Source organism: Phoca vitulina, unplaced genomic scaffold (assembly GCF_004348235.1).
Source record: "Phoca vitulina isolate PV1807 unplaced genomic scaffold, GSC_HSeal_1.0 scaffold46, whole genome shotgun sequence".
Lineage (NCBI taxonomy): Eukaryota > Metazoa > Chordata > Mammalia > Carnivora > Phocidae > Phoca > Phoca vitulina.
Window position 1 is genome coordinate 2,271,344 of NW_022589749.1, and position 16,239 is coordinate 2,287,582.

General features: G+C 36.2%; 1 protein-coding gene across 4 annotated transcripts in view; it reads left to right on the forward strand.

The window, feature by feature from the left end:
- The window catches only part of TAOK3 (TAO kinase 3), a 184,568-nt gene that overhangs the window by 107,198 nt on the left and 61,131 nt on the right, over nt 1-16,239 (forward strand). For 2 of the 4 annotated variants that reach the window (XM_032431233.1, XM_032431234.1), the window contains exons 7-10: nt 431-527; nt 2,278-2,346; nt 3,139-3,252; nt 4,453-4,544. In XM_032431233.1, coding sequence (XP_032287124.1) covers nt 431-527; nt 2,278-2,346; nt 3,139-3,252; nt 4,453-4,544 — 372 coding nt within the window. The remainder of the gene's footprint in view (nt 1-430; nt 528-2,277; nt 2,347-3,138; nt 3,253-4,452; nt 4,545-16,239) is intronic. The other 2 variants (XM_032431235.1, XM_032431236.1) reach the window with 1 other exon arrangement.

Genomic DNA, 16,239 nt, shown 5'->3' on the forward strand with positions numbered 1-16,239 from the left:
CTTATTAGCTGCTTTCACAAGTAATGAAAACCTGTAGTTAGAAGAGGTAATTATAGATGCTCTGTGGAGAGGAAAATAATACAACCTAAAACATTCTAGGCATTTAAAATGTCAGAAAGGACTGGTAAATTTGGGCCTGGCCAATGGGAATCAGTGGTGGCTTTGACTTGCAACTGACAGGTCAATTAACAACGCATTACAGTGAATATCAGGCTTTGTTTTATTTTGTTTTAAGGAGTTTGTTTGTTTGTTTGTTTTTGTACTTGAGTTTCCTGTTATCTGATTATTTATTGCAATTCTATAGGAAATATGGTGGATGTGTTCCCAAATTGTCATTTGAGAGTATGTAATTCAGTTTGGTATAACTGTATAAGATTTTAAGAAGAATGCAACTGATTACTACTTCTGAATTTTTCTTTTCCTTCCTCAGTTCACAAAAAACCACTTCAAGAAGTAGAAATCGCTGCCATTACTCACGGTGCCTTGCAGGGGCTGGCCTACCTGCATTCTCATGCACTGATTCATAGGTAAGATTGGAGACCAGTTACATGTCAGTTACAGGACTATCCAAGGAATCTTGAAAGTTAGTGCCCGCTCCACTTTTTAGGGTGCCTGTGGATTTATAGGAAGCAAAGAGATTGCTGCTGCTGCTGGATGTAAGAAGGAAAGTTGTCAGAATACAGCTTCTGTCTCTTGGTCTGTCCCAGATGTTCACAAAGACTTGCATCACCTCTGTTCTATAGGTAACTGTTCTCCAAGGCAGGATGTTGCAGGAAAATTTGAGGAAGGGCCCAGCAGCCTTTTGATACAATGCCAAGAAGAAAAGAAAATTAGCCTTCCTTCCACATATTTATTTCCTAGCTGAGTTTCTTCTCCTTTTCCTGTTGCAAATAACAAGTCAATATTATATAAATACGTGCTATTTCATAACTTTAAAATATTGTGCTTTTCTATAGTCCACATAGATATTTAGGAAGATATTATTGTATTTATCTTGGCAGCTGAAGAAACTGGGACTCTGAAAGATTAAAATAATTGCCCACAGTTTCACAGGTTTTACATAATAAAGATTGAAGCTCAGATTTCCTAACTCCTAATCCAAGGCTTTCCTCTACCTTTTATTTTCTCTACCACAACTCCACTGTCCTCCCTCCAGTCTACTTCCTACTACTAACTTCTCCTAAATAAAGATGTTCTCCTAATCTTTCCTTCTCTCAGTAAAGAACTGCTAGTACAGTTACTTTAATGAATGGTGGCAGAAATGGTGGAATATGGGGTAGATATAAAGGATCTCCAATGGCTCAAAAACAAAAGAAAAAACTTTGACATTTACTAGGAAGAAATGAAACTATTACATCATAGGTTCCCCTTTTGCTTCTGTTTTAATCACCCCAGAGTAGCCATTATCAGTTACTGGTACAACAAAGGCAGAACTTCCTCAAAAGAGGCAGACCAAAATTCCTGCCGTGAATTTGGCTTATGTATAACAAAGACAAAGAATGAACTTAACCATATCTAATAAATGCTGATAAAATGGATTTAACCATAGTGTCTATGGGTTTGACAAAAAAAATTTTTATAGTACATTTTTTTGGTACCAAAATGTCATTACCAAATGCCAACTTGTTTATATATGATTTTGCTGGTTCCTGTTTAAAGCCATGGTTCATTTTTTTGTGCCTTTGTTAACAAAATCTGCATATTGATTTAATGTTTTATATTCTATATTATACTTTATCTTCTTTAGTATATAAAAGAAGTTGAAAAAACAAAGCTTTTAAAGTGTGTTCCCCGGGGTGCCTGGGTGGCTTAGTGGTTGGGCGTCTGCCTTCAGCTCAGGTCATGATCCCAGGGTCCTGGGATCGAGCCCCACATCGGGCTCTCTGCTCCGCGGGAAGCCTGCTTCTCCCTCTCCCACTCCCCCTGCTTGTGTTCCTGCTCTCCCTATCTCTGTCTCTGTCAAATAAATAAATAAAATCTTAAAATAATAATAATAATAAAGTGTGCTCCCTATTTAAAAATAAAAACCATGTCTCAGATTTATTATTTTGATTTGACAAGTCAGTGTTCTAATTGAAGGTAATAGAGAAGAGGTATTTTTCTTTTGTTAGATAAATAAGTGTTTTTTTAGTTCTCTCAGCCAATGCCTAATGTCATCTTGAGTAAAGAAACTGAATTTTCAAGAGAAAATTTTTGGAGACATTGTTTTGGAAACATTTGAACCTTCTCATTTTCAGCTTCCGTTTTCCTCATTCTCTCTGCTTTGTCTTTCCACAGCCCACCAGTTTATAAGTCTTGGTTCCTAGTACTCATTACACCTCATGCTTTTTTTGAAGAGAATCAAGAGTACATCCATGTCTTTTCATTCTAAATTATCATCCTCAACAATGAATATTTTAAAATAATATTTTGAAAACTTTTCTGCTGCATAAAATATCTAATAGCTTTAGTAGTAACAGCTTGCGATTCTTTGTAGTAATACAATAGAAATGCAATTTCCTAATTCCTAATCCTTGTTTGTTTTGATCTTTCAGGGTCTTCTTTTTACTGTACAGTGTTATTTTTAAAATAACACCTTCTATATAACATGTACCCTCAAATGCCTTAGAGTTGCAGTTACAATTAAGGCAGAGAGAAAGGGTCACAGGCAAGAAAGAAAAGGTATGTGTGTAGTTGAGGTTTATTGGTAGGTAGATAATACAGTTATTGAAGGTTTATTTAGACTCCAAAAATGTTATGTAATTTGGAAAAGAAAAAAAAAGGCAGTTACAAATGGCACCAGTTTTCCCAGCATAAGGGATACTGTTGATGACTGGATTTAGCATCTGAGAATATGTTTTTTTAAGTGTAGCAATGGAATAGGTTTCCTTGTCTGCCACGTCTGTCTGCCTTTTTTCTCACTGCATTCCTTCCCTCTAAATAAAGCTCTACCTTTTAGTAATTACTTTGACCTACCTGTAAGTACATCCAGGAATCTGGGCCCCCTTATAACATGCGGTAATTACTAAATCCCCTTCTGGCTATCTGAGCAAGGTTTTTTTTTTTAATAAACTTTTTGTCTTATTAATTGCATGCTCTGACCTATTCCATAATCAAAGTTGAAAAGTAATTTTCTAACCCTCTTATTTTTTCCTATAGGGATATTAAAGCAGGAAATATTCTTCTAACAGAGCCAGGTCAGGTGAAACTAGCTGATTTTGGATCTGCCTCAATGGCTTCTCCTGCCAACTCCTTTGTGGGCACACCTTACTGGTATGTAGAATTTAAAAACTAGAATTTTAAAATATACATACATGAACAAGATGGGCTCAAAGCATTGCTTTTGTTTTGTTTTTTGACAGTGTCTCACCATGTGCCTCAAATGAGATTTCATTAAAGGATAGAAAACTCACTGGCAAAAAAAAGAAACACTCTGACTTAGTATAAAATTTCCAGAGACTTTAAATTGTTCGAATAAGGTTGATGTCACTGTGTGTAAACTGAGCAGGATTATCAACTCACTGACCAAGCTCAGGTTTTAGATTTCATTTGAAGTTTCTTTTGAAACTTTCTCTTGAAGCAGAATCTCTAGGCAAGGACAAAGTAGCTTCTTTAACCTTCTCTAGTCAACAAGCATAAATATTACCTTTCAGTGAAAGAAATCCGGTTTCTTTTTTTTGTTGAGTTCTTTTTTTGAGACTTTTCTTAGTTTGTCACTCTGACTGAAAATTTCACCCCATCTGTTCAAGATGCCTTTCCTTCCTTTCATAGATAAACTAGAATTTCATTGTATCTTGGACAATGACTTATATCCCTGGATAATTACTTACCTATTAAAAAAATTAGCTACTATTTGAATTTCCTTTCTGTCAATGATCATCAAGTAGCATTTACTAAGCAGTCACTTACATATAGTAACAGAAAAAAAAAAAACCATATTAAACTGATAAGACCCCTGCCCTCCTATGGAAATCCATTCTGGACAAACAATATCCATTATCATAGCCTGTTTGTTCATTTTTTGAGTTGTAATATCTTTGAAATATCTGATTATATTGTTTTAAATAGTTCCATAAGTATTTTCTATGTTGTCTATAGTTATTTGTTTAAGTATTTCCTACATATCAATCCTTTACAAATCTTTCTGAGGTAGCTACTAGAATTCTCTCCACATTACAGATGGGAAAACTGATATACAGAGAGGTTAAGTAATTTAGCCGTGGTAAAACTGATAGACAATGGTGGAACCAGGATTTATTGAAAATAATGTGTTGTTTCCTGTAAATCCTTGAGTATAATGTTTATGTTTTGAACAGTGTTTTTCCAAATGACTTGTATAAGGAAATAATACCTTTATTAGAGAAAATTTTAGACTGTGCTCAAACACAGTCTAAACACCAAACACCAAATCACTTCATTAGATGAATTTTGTTTTTAATTTGCAACTCAAATTTTGTACATTACACTTGGCAGGATGGCTCCAGAGGTGATCTTAGCTATGGACGAAGGACAGTATGATGGGAAAGTTGATATTTGGTCACTTGGAATCACCTGTATTGAATTGGGTAAGTGAAAGAGTTGTGTTTTTTTTTGTTTTTGTTTTTGTTTTTTAAGATTTTATTTATTTGACAGAGAGAGACACAGCGAGAGAGGGAACACAAGCAGGGGGAGTGGGAGAAGGGAAAAGCAGGCTTTCCGCCGATCAGGGAGCCCGATATGGGGCTCGATCCCAGGGCCCTGGGATTATGATCTGAGCCAAAGGCAGATGCTTAACAACTGAGCCACCCAGGTGCCCCAAAAGAGTTGTTGTTATTGTACTTTTGAAAATCACTCCTGACTATAATTGTTAATTCATTCATCCTGCTATTATTTAATGGGTCACTGCTCTATGTGGGCCAGGCAGTGTGAATTTATTAAATTTTTTTTCTATGCTTTTGTATAACATCAGGTTACTTTCTCTTTGCTACATTTTCGTGTTATTAATTTAAAAGAGTTTGAGCAGGTATAGCAAATAACAAATGTGGGAATATACAATAATAAGTATTAATATTTGAAAAACATCCATTCTCCATATCATGAATGATAAGTTATGCCCTTCCTTCCCAGTAGTAATTTAATTTCGACGTGTATAAGGGAAATCTAAAAAAGTAATAGCAGGCTTATCCAAGATCTGACTGTAAAAACTCTATTTGACCCATTTACAGAGCAACCTCAGAGAAAACTTCTTGTTAGAAGATGCCCTCTGCTTTAAAGTTGTTCCCCAAACATTGTTACATTTACATAAAATTGTCTAACATACCACAGATTCTTTTTTTTTTTTTTTATGATTCAAACCCAGTTTTATTTCTAAAGTTTGCATTCTTTTTTTTTTTTAATTTTTTTTATTGTTATGTTAATCCCCATACATTACATCATTAGTTTTAGATATAGTGTTCCATGATTCATTGTTTGTGCATAACACCCAGTGCTCCATGCAGAACGTGCCCTCCTCAATACCCATCACCAGGCTAACCCATCCTCCCAACCCCCTCCCCTCTAGAACCCTCAGTTTGTTTTTCAGAGTCCATCGTCTCTCATGGTTCTTCTCCCCCTCCGATTTCCCCCCCTTCATTCTTCCCCTCCTGCTACATTAAATGTATCCTGAAGTCACCTTTATCTGGGGTGACTTAACCAATGATTCTCAGGCAGATTTAACCAATGATTCTCAGGTCACTGGTGGGGCAGATAAGATTACTGTGGAGTTGGAGAAAGTGATGCACAGTTGACCTTCCAAAGCCACTGAGATCCGGCTCCAACATTGCCTTTATCTAGATTTTTATTTAAAATTTTTATCTATAATTATTTTATTTATAATTTTATAAATACATTTAATTTAATTTTTTCATCAGTTTTTAAAAATTTCTTCATCTAGTTTTTTGGGTTAATTTCCTCTACTCTGGTATCCAAATTGATCCTGTAAGAATTTCTGAGCTCCAGTTTGATTCTCAGACTGTAGTTTTCTTTATCCTGAAATGTTTGGCTTGTAAAGACAACTTGGGATACTTTGTATTGCATTTCCAATTGCTTCACTGACTCCTTCCTTGAACAAAGAAACATATGATAAAGATACAAGACTTGTCTTCTTTTTTTTTTTTAACCTTAAAGAAATATTACTTTTTAAAAAAACTGAATTCAGGGAGGAGAGTTAGAATATTTAATATTTAATTTTTTAAAAATAAGTAATATTCATATGGTTTATAAATCAAAAAATATAAAAAGACATGCAGTGAAAGAACTTCTCAGACCTCTGGCCCTATTGACCCATTTCCTTTCCGACCCCTGCCAGTACATACAGGGTACCACTGTTACTAATTTCTTGTATATCCTTCCAGAGCTTCTTTACAAATATACAAACAAATATGGATATACATGTATTACATTCCTTTTCTCACCCAAATTAACATATACAAGTGGTTCTGTATATTGATTTTTCACTTAACAACGTCTTGGAGATCTGTTTTATATTAGTAACTTAGACCTCTTTTTCTTTTTCTTTTTCTTTTTACTGGCATCATCTTACTCCTCCAGTATTATGGATATACCATAATTTATTTGACTGGTCCTCTGTTAAAGGATATTGAGGTGGTAGATTTCTTTTCTACATTCTTTTTTTTTTTTTTTTTTTAAGATTTTATTTATCTGAGTGAGAGAGAGAACATGAGCAAGGGGAGGGGCAGAGAAAGAAGCAGACTCCCCGCTGAGCAGGGAGCCTGATTCAGGGCTCCATTCCAGTACCCTGGGATCATGACCTGAGCCAAAGCAGACACTTAACCAACTGAACCACCCAGGCGTCCCTCTTTTTTACATTCTAATATTGTGTTATTCTCTCTTTCACTGCAAAGGAAATTAACTTAATTTATTCACACTGATTATGGAGAGGGAGACTCAGCAGAAATATTTGCATACTTTAAAAAGGACATATGATGCACTTCCAATAATACTATGTACAACTTTACAAGGTAGTCCTAAAAGTCAGAGGGCCAAAACTAGTCCAGACAATTTTGAAAAAGTAGAATTTGGACAGAAAAATCACTGTACCAAAATCCATACCATCATAATTAAATCAATACAGCATTGATGTAGGGAAAGACTAATATCCAATAGAACAGACAGTAAAACCTAGAAATGGACTCATGTATAAGTCAGATTTTGTTATAAGACTGGAAAAGCAGGGGCGCCTGCGTGGCTCAGTCGTTAAGCGTCTGCCTTCAGCTCAGGTCATGATCCCAGGATCCTGGGATCGAGCCCCGCATCAGGCTCCCTGCTCCGCAGGAAGCCTGCTTTTCCCTCTCCCACTCCCCCTGCTTGTGTTCCCTCTCTCGCTGTGTCTCTCTCTGTCAAATAAATAAATAAAATCTTTAAATAAATAAATAAATAAAAAGACTGGAAAAGCATTATAAATCAGTGGGGAAAGGATGGCCCATTTGATAAATAATATGAGGCAATTTGTTAATTGTATAAGGAAAAACTATAATTAGATCCTAGCTTATGCCGTACACAAAAATAAAATTCCAGATTGGTTAAATACCCAAAAGTAAAAAGTAAAACTTTAAAACTTTTAAGAGAAGCCCTCTTATGACTCAGTTTCCTCATCTGCAAAGTAGAGACAACAATGCTACAAAGCAGGTGCTATTATGAAGATTAATGAATATATAAAGTATTTATCAATGGATACTTGGGCTGCTTCCATATCTTGGCTATTGTAAGTAATGCTGCAGTAAACATGGGAGTGCATATATCTTTTTGAATTAGTGTTTTCATTTTCTTTGGGTAAATACCCAGGAGTAGAGTTATTGGATCATATGGTCTTTTCTATTTTTAATTTTTTGAGGAAATTCCTTACTGTTTTTCACAGGGGCTGTACCAATTTACATTCCCACCAAAAGTGAATGGATAAAGAAGATGTTGTATACACACACACACACACACACACACAGAAATATTACTCAGCCATAAAAAAGAATGAAATCTTGCCATTTTGTGACAACATGGATGGACCTAGAAGGTATTATGCTACATGAAATTAGTGAGAGAGAGAAAGACAAATACAACATGATTTCACTTATATGTGGAATCTAAACAAATAAATGAATAAACAAATAACAGAATCAGACCCATAAATACAATGAACAAACAGATGATTGCCAGAGGGGAGAGGGGTGGGGGATGGGCAAAATGGGTGAAGGGGAGTGGGAGATACAGGCTTTCAGTTATGGAATGACTAAGTCACAGGAATAAAAGTCACAGGCATGAGGAATATAGTCAATGGTATTATAATAGCCTTGCATGGTGACAGATAGTAGCTACACTTGCAGTGAGCATAGCATAATGTAAAGGGTTGTTGAATCACTGTGTTGTACTACTGAAACTAAGTAACATCCTATGTCAACTATACTCTCTCTCTCTTTCTCTCTCTATATATGAAATACTTAAAATATGGCATGCCATGTAATAAACACTATATAAATGTAATTATTATTACTATTATTACTATAGGAGTATATACCTTTATGGGTGTGGGAAGAATTTTTCTAAAAATATTTTTGAGGGGCTCCTGAGTGGCTCAGTCCTTAAGCGTCTGCCTTCAGCTCAGGTCATGATCCCAGGGTCCTGGGATCGAGCCCCGCATGGGGCTCCCTGCTCAGCAGGAAGCCTGCTTCTCCCTCTCACGCTCCCCCTGCCTGTGTTCCCCCTCTCGCTGTCTCTCTCTCTGTCAAATAAATAAATAAAATCTTGAAAAAAATATATATGTATTCATATATATGTATTTTTGAAAACATTGACAAATATGACAACTTTTAGTACTTTAAAATATAAAGCTATGTGGGGCACCTGAGTGGCTCAGTCGGTTAAGCGTCTGCCTTTGGCTCAGGTCATGATCCCTGGGTCCTGGGATCGAGCCCCATATCGGGCTCCCTGCTCAGAGGGGAGCCTGCTTCTCCCTCTCCTCCCCACCTGAGTGCTCTCTCTCACTATCTCTGTCACTGTCTCTCACTCTCAAATAAATAAAAAAAATCTTAAAAAAAAAAATATATAAAGCTATGTAAAATACAAAAATTAAAAGATAAGCCAGAGACTAATAGAAAGTAGTTTCACATACCTAACCAACAGAGTATTGGCCCAGAATTTTTAAAGATTTCTTATCATTTACCACATTTCTTTATCAAAAATAAAAAGACAAACAGCCAGTAGAAAAATGGGCAAAGAATATAATCAGCAAGTTCACTGAAAAAGAAACCTAAATGGACACCAAACATTCAAAGATACTCAGGCTCGTTAGTAATAAGGGAAATGCAAATTAATACCTTATCACACTGGGGCACCTGGGTGGCATCCGACTCTTGATCTCAGCTTGGGTCTTGATCTCAGGGTCATGAGTTCAAGCCCTGTGTTGGGTTCCATGCTGGTCATGGAGCCTACTTTAAAAAACAAACGAACAAAAAACTTTTTCACATTTATCAGACTGGCAAAAGTTCTTAAGTCTGAGGATAATAAATAAATTTTGGGAAACTACTAAGGAAACAGGAACTCATTCATTATTTGTAGAAATGTAAATTGATATAACAACTTTGGGGTGTAAATTATCAACATCTAGTAAAGTCGATGAGTAGTCTCAGTGGCCCAGAATTTCACTTCTAAGTGTATTCCTTAAAGAAATAGTTATGCATATACACTGGAAATGTGTACAAGAATGAAACCTTGTGTAGAAGCTAGAAAAGGTTGAAACAATCTAAATTCTTATCCAAGGAGGAATGGATAAATTAGTTATGGAATACTGTATCACAGTTAACGATGAACTGGATCTATAGGTATCATCATGGATAAATCTCAAAAATCATAACATTGATGCAGAAAAAGCATTTGACAAAAATACAGCATCCTTTCTTAACAAAAGCCCTCAACAAAGTAGGGATAGGTGGAACATAACTCAACATCATAAAGGCCATATACGGAAGACCCACAGCTAATATCATCCTCAATGGGGAAAAACAGAGCCTTTCCCCTATAGTCAGGAACAAGACAGGGATGTCAATTCTCACCATTACTATTTAACATAGTACTGGAAGTCTAGCTTCAGCAGTCAGACAACAAAAAGAAATAAAAGGCATCCAAATCAGCAAGGAAGAAGTCAAACTTTCATTATTTGCATAGGACATGATACTCTATGTAGAAAACCTGAAAGATTCCACCAAAAAATTGCTAGAACTAATTCATGAATTCTGCGAAGTTGCAGGATATAAAATCAATGTGCGGGGGCGCCTTGGTGGCTCAGATGGTTAAGTGTCTGCCTTCAGCTCAGGTCATGATCCTGGGGTCCTGGGATCGAGCCCCACATTGGGCTCCTGGCTCAGCGGGGAGCCTGCTTCTCCCTCTCCCTCTGCCTCTCCCCCTGCTCATGCTCTCTCTCTCTCTGTATTTCTGTCAAATGAATAAATAAATAAATCTTTTTTAAAAATGTGATTTAATCTTAAAAAAAAAATAAACTCAATGTGCAAAAATCTGTTGCCTTTCCATACACCAATAATGAAGCTCCAGAAAAAGAAATCAAGGCATAGATCCCATTTGCAATTGCACCAAAAACAATAAGATACCTAGGAATAAACCTAACTAAAGAGGTAAAAGATGTGTACTCTGAAAATTATAGAACACTTGTGAAAGAAATTGAAGAGGACACAAAGAAATGTAAAAGCACTCCAAGCTCATGGATTAGAAGAACAAACATTGTTAAAATGTCTATACTACCCAAAGCTATCTACACATTTAATACAATCCCTATCAAAATAACACCAGCATTCTTCACAGAGCTAGAACAAACAATCCTAAAATTTGTATGGGACCACAAAAGACCCTGAATACGAAAGCAATCCTGAAAAAGAAAAAACTGGAGGCATTACAATTCTAGATTTCAAGCTATATTACAAAGCTGTAGTCATCAAGACAGTATGGTACTGGCACAAAAATAGACACACAGATCAATGGAACAGAATAGAGAATCCAGAATTGGACCCACAACTATATGGTCAACTAATCTTCAAGAAAGCAGGAAAGAATGTCCAATGGAAAAAAGTCTCTTCAACCAATGGTGTTGGGAAAACTGGACAACATGCAAAAGAAAGAAACTGGACCAATTTCTTACACCATACACAAAAATAAATTCAAAATGGATGAAGGACCTAAATGTGAGACAGGAAACCATCAAAATCCTAGAGGAGAATACAGGCAGAAAATTCTTTGACCTCGGCTATAGCAACTTCTTACTAGACATGTTGCCGGAGGCAAGGGAAACAAAAGCAAAAATGAACTATTGGGGCTTCATCAAGATAAAAAGCTTCTGCACAGTGAAGGAGACAATCAACAAAACTAAAAGGCAGCCTACAGAATGGGAGAAGATATTTGCAAACGACATCAGATAAAGGGTTAGTATCCAAAATCTATAAACAGCTTACCAAACTCAACACCCAAAGAACAAATAATTCAATCAAGAAATGGGCAGAAGACATGAACAGACATTTTTCCAAAGAAGACATCCAGATGGCTAACAGACACATGAGAAAATGCTCAACATCACTCATCATCAGGGAAATACAAATCAAAACCACAATGAGATACCACCTCACACCTGTCAGAATGGCTAAAATTAACACAAGAAACAACAGGTGTTGGTGAGGCTGTGGAAAAGGGGAACCTTCTTGCATTGTTGGTGGGAATGCAAACTGGTACAGCCACTCTGGAGAATAGTATGGAGATTGCTCAAAAAGTTAAAACTAGAACTACCCTATGACGCAGCAATTGCAGTACTAGGTATTTACCCAAAGGATATGAAAATACAGATTTGAAGGGGTACATGCACCCCAATGTTTATAGCAGCATTATCAACAATAACCAAACTGGAGAGAGCCCAACTGTCCATTGACTAATGAATGGATAAAGAAAATGTGGTATATATACAATGGAATGTTACTCAGCCATCAAAAAGAATGAAATCTCACCATTTGCAATGATGTGGATAGAGCTAGAGTATATTATGCTAAGTGAAATAAGTCAGAGAAAGACAAATACCATATGACTTCAATCATGTGGAATTTAAGAAAGAAAACAGATGAACATATGAGAAGGGGGGACAGAAAAAAGGGAGAGAGGGAAATAAACCATAAGAGACTCTTAATGATAGAAAACAGAGGGTTGATGGAGGGAGGTGAGGGGGGATGAGAGATGGATGAAGAGGTTTAAGGAGGTCACTTTTTGTGATGAGCACTGGGTGTTATATGTAAGTGATGAATCACTGAATTCTACTCCAGAAACCAGTATTGCACTGTATGTTAACTAATTTAACATTAAATTTAAATTTAAAAAAATTGTAACACTGAATATTTAATGAACAAAGAAAGTTGCAAAAGTATAGGTACAGTATGATACCAATTATGAAAATTTTATAAACACTTCTTTATATTGTTTGAGTGTGTGTATGTTAGTATATATATATTTTTAAAGCATAAGAACATAGATGTAAAAGATGTAATTTCAAAATAGAACATTCTCTGGAGAGAGGAAGAAGAATAAAGTTATATCTACTTTATTACTTTTTTTTGGAAGAAAGTTCTGAAACAAATATGGCAAAATACTGATTAAATGGTAGGTATCATAATCTGCAAATTTTAAAGATTTTATTTACTTACTTTGAGAGGGGAGAAGGGGCAAAGGGAGAGGCAGAGAACTTCAAACAGGCACTGCACCCGGCACAGAGTCTGTCGTGGGGGCTCCATCCCACAACCCTGAGATCATGACCCCAGCTGAAACCAAGAGTCAGATGCTTAACCAACTGAGCCACCCAGGCACCCGGAAGAATTTAACTTTTTAAAAATGAGAAATAGGGGCACCTGGGTGGCTCAGTCAGTTAAGCGTCTGCCTTCAGCTCAGGTCATGATCCCAGGGTCTTGGGATCGGGCCCCATGTCGGGCTCCCTGCTCAGCGGGAGAGTCTGCTTCTCCCTCTCCTCATTGCTTGTGCTCTTTCTCCCTATCTCTGTCACTATCTGTCTCTCTCCAATAAATAAAATCTTAAAAAAAAAAGAGAGAGAGAAATAAATGTACATTCCTGTGGTTTAAAAAAAAACAAAAACAAGAACCTGCCCTCTGCCTAGCACAGAGTTAGCAATTTGGAATAAATTTTAAAATTAGACACCCTGGATTTGAATTTTGGCTTTACCAACACTTAGCTGGCAGGACCACCCCAAATGGCTGCACTAACACCAGCAGGCATCCACATAATCTAGCATGTGACTGACACCTTTTGGAGTTGTATAACATGTTCATCCTGACTGTGAGAGTTTGGACAACTTTCTCAACTTGCTTGAGCCTCAGTTTTCTCACCTAAGTGAAAATATCAATACATATACCCTAGATATTGTCAACTTCAATAAGATAACATATGTAAAGTGTTTAACATAATGCCTACCACAGAACAAAGGCTCAATAACAGCTAATTGCATTTGTATGTAGGATTATTCCTATTTTTGTCATTTATATTCTAAAATGAACCAGAATTAAACATAACACTGATGCCGTAGCAGCAATTCATCTGTTATGAAAATTTAAGAGGATGTACTACCTAAGTTGAACTTTACAGCTAATTAGCGTCCACCCATTGTTTTAACAAGTTTTTTTCTTACCATAATCTTTCTAAATATACGGTGGATTCTACCCTTTCCAACCTTCTTAAATAGAGCAAACAACGTGTACCTTTTTTTTTTTTTTAAGATTTTATTTATTTATTTGAGAGAAAGAGAGAATGAGGGATAACACAAGCAGGGGGAGCAGCAGAGGGAGAGGGAGAAGCAGGCTTCCCGCTGAGCAGGGAGCCGGATGCGGGGCTTGATCCCAGGATCCTGGGATCATGACCTGAGCTGAAGGCAGATGCTTAACGACTGAGCCACCCAGGTGCCCCTAACATGTACCTTTTTATGATGATTCAAGATCACCATCCCATCACTTTTTGTACTGTGTAGATGTAGTAATGACTGAAGTTTCAAACAGCAGTTCACACTGGTTGAAATAGGTACTTATCCCAGGAGATACTTTTAGAACTTCCTCTCTTGAGAGAGGCCCTGGTATATGCTTAATTTCTGATTTTATTTTTTATAAAAATGAATTAAAGTATGTATGAAAACACGGTCTCGGTATCAGCCTAACTTAGATTGCCTTTTATACAATGATTTTCGGAATTAAAGAACAAAGTAGCCATCTCGGGGTGCCTGGGTGGCTCAGTCATTAAGCATCTGCCTTCGGCTCAGGTCATGATCCCAGGGTCCTGGGATCGAGCCCCACGTTGGGCTCCCTGCTCCATGGGAAGCCTGCTTCTCCCTCTCCCGTCCCCCTGCTTGTGTTCCCTCTCTCACTGTGTCTCTCTCTTGTCAAATAAATAAATAAAATCTTAAAAAAAAAAAAAAAAAAGCACAAAGTAGCCATCTCCTGAATTGTCTTATCCTCCACAATGGCTATTCCTGCAAACTGACAGATGATACTACTGAATTATACTTACAAACATAGACTGTGTGGTCAGACAAATGTGAGTTCTGATTCCAGCTCTGCCATTTCTTAGTTGCGTGATTTCTGTCAAATTATTTGAACTGTCTATGAAATTTGCGTAATAAGAACCCCTACCCTACCTTACCAGGATTGTCTGGATTAAATGAAAATATAGATTTAAAGTGTTTATTATTATAATCCCTACATAGTATACTTAATAAATGTTAGCTATGTATCATATTTCATCCAAAATTTTAATTTACATTTTAACATCTCTTTAAACTGGAAGGCATTTTACAGGCAACAGCATTTTATAATTATAATTGGCAGCATTTTTCTCCAAATTATACATAAAATTGTGGTGCATCTTAATAGTGGTACATTTTATAGTCCGTGGCATCTTAGATTCAGAGAAGGATGGTAGTACATGCTCAGTTAATATTCATTAAGTAAAACTGTTACCAAGGACATTTAACTTCTCAAGAATTACTCAAAATGTATTATATTGCTAATGCAATAGACCATACAAGTATCTTTTTAACAGCTTTTTTCTGTATTTCTATCTCTGTAGCATTAATCTTGTAAATGGACGTATAAAAGAAGGGTATTTTTTTACATGAATAAAAGAATAACCTGCTGCATATAAAACCCTAAGCAATGATTTTTCTGTTTTCTATATATTTGATATACTTTAAATTGTACTTTTAATGTTGAAATTACCTTGAAAATTGTGGATAGTGTTGTCCCCTTTCATTGTGATATTTCTTCTATCATACTGTATATTTTTTTTTAAAGCTCCCTAATCTGTAATTTAAATTGCTAAGGTAACATCACAAAGGAGGAAGATGATAATGTTATTGGCACTGTCTTTCTTTCCCGGATCAAGCTCTACAGTTCCTAAGTGGTGAAGCCTGTTCCACAAATTATCTTTTGCTAAATTAATTTTCCACTGGAAGAACTAATTAAATGCATGAATCCTCTGAAATCTTTGGACACTGAAATTGTCCATTCAGCAAATATTTTATTTTTCAAGCTTATTTCAAGAGAAGTTAATATGATGTTCATTTGTTTAACCTACAGACACTTGGTTCACCTGCAAAGGTCATGATAGAAGCTGGCAAATGGTCCATTAGCCTTGTCAGGGAATTTATTGTGCTCAGAAATAAACTCTCCAGAGGAAAAAAAAAAAAAAATCACAAACACACAAAAACATAAATGTTGTCATGTAGGTTTTTTGCCTGGAATTTTCATCTCCCACATTAGCCACTTTTGATAATAAATGAATGTTGTGATGACTGTTGGGGAGAAGCAGGCATATTTACTCTTTTGAAAGCTGCTAATGATTCTTTTTCTTTTTTTAAAATTTATTTATTTATTTAAGTTTATTTATTTTTTTAGTAATCTCCACACCCAACTTGGGGCTTGAACTCACCACCCCGAGATCAAGAGTCACACGCTCTACCAACCAAGCCAGCCAGGCGCCCCCCTTTTATTTTAAAAAATAGCAGTACAGTCTATCATAAAATGCACAGGGTTGTAGAAGAGGCACTGAGACCTACTGAAAAGAACACATTTCTTGGATTCTTACAAGATGGGTTGAAGTCCCATTTTAGCCACTTACCATGTGACTTAGTTTCATTATTTAGGCTAGCTGAAACTCAGTTTCTTCAGTTGGGAAATAATGCTTGGAATAATA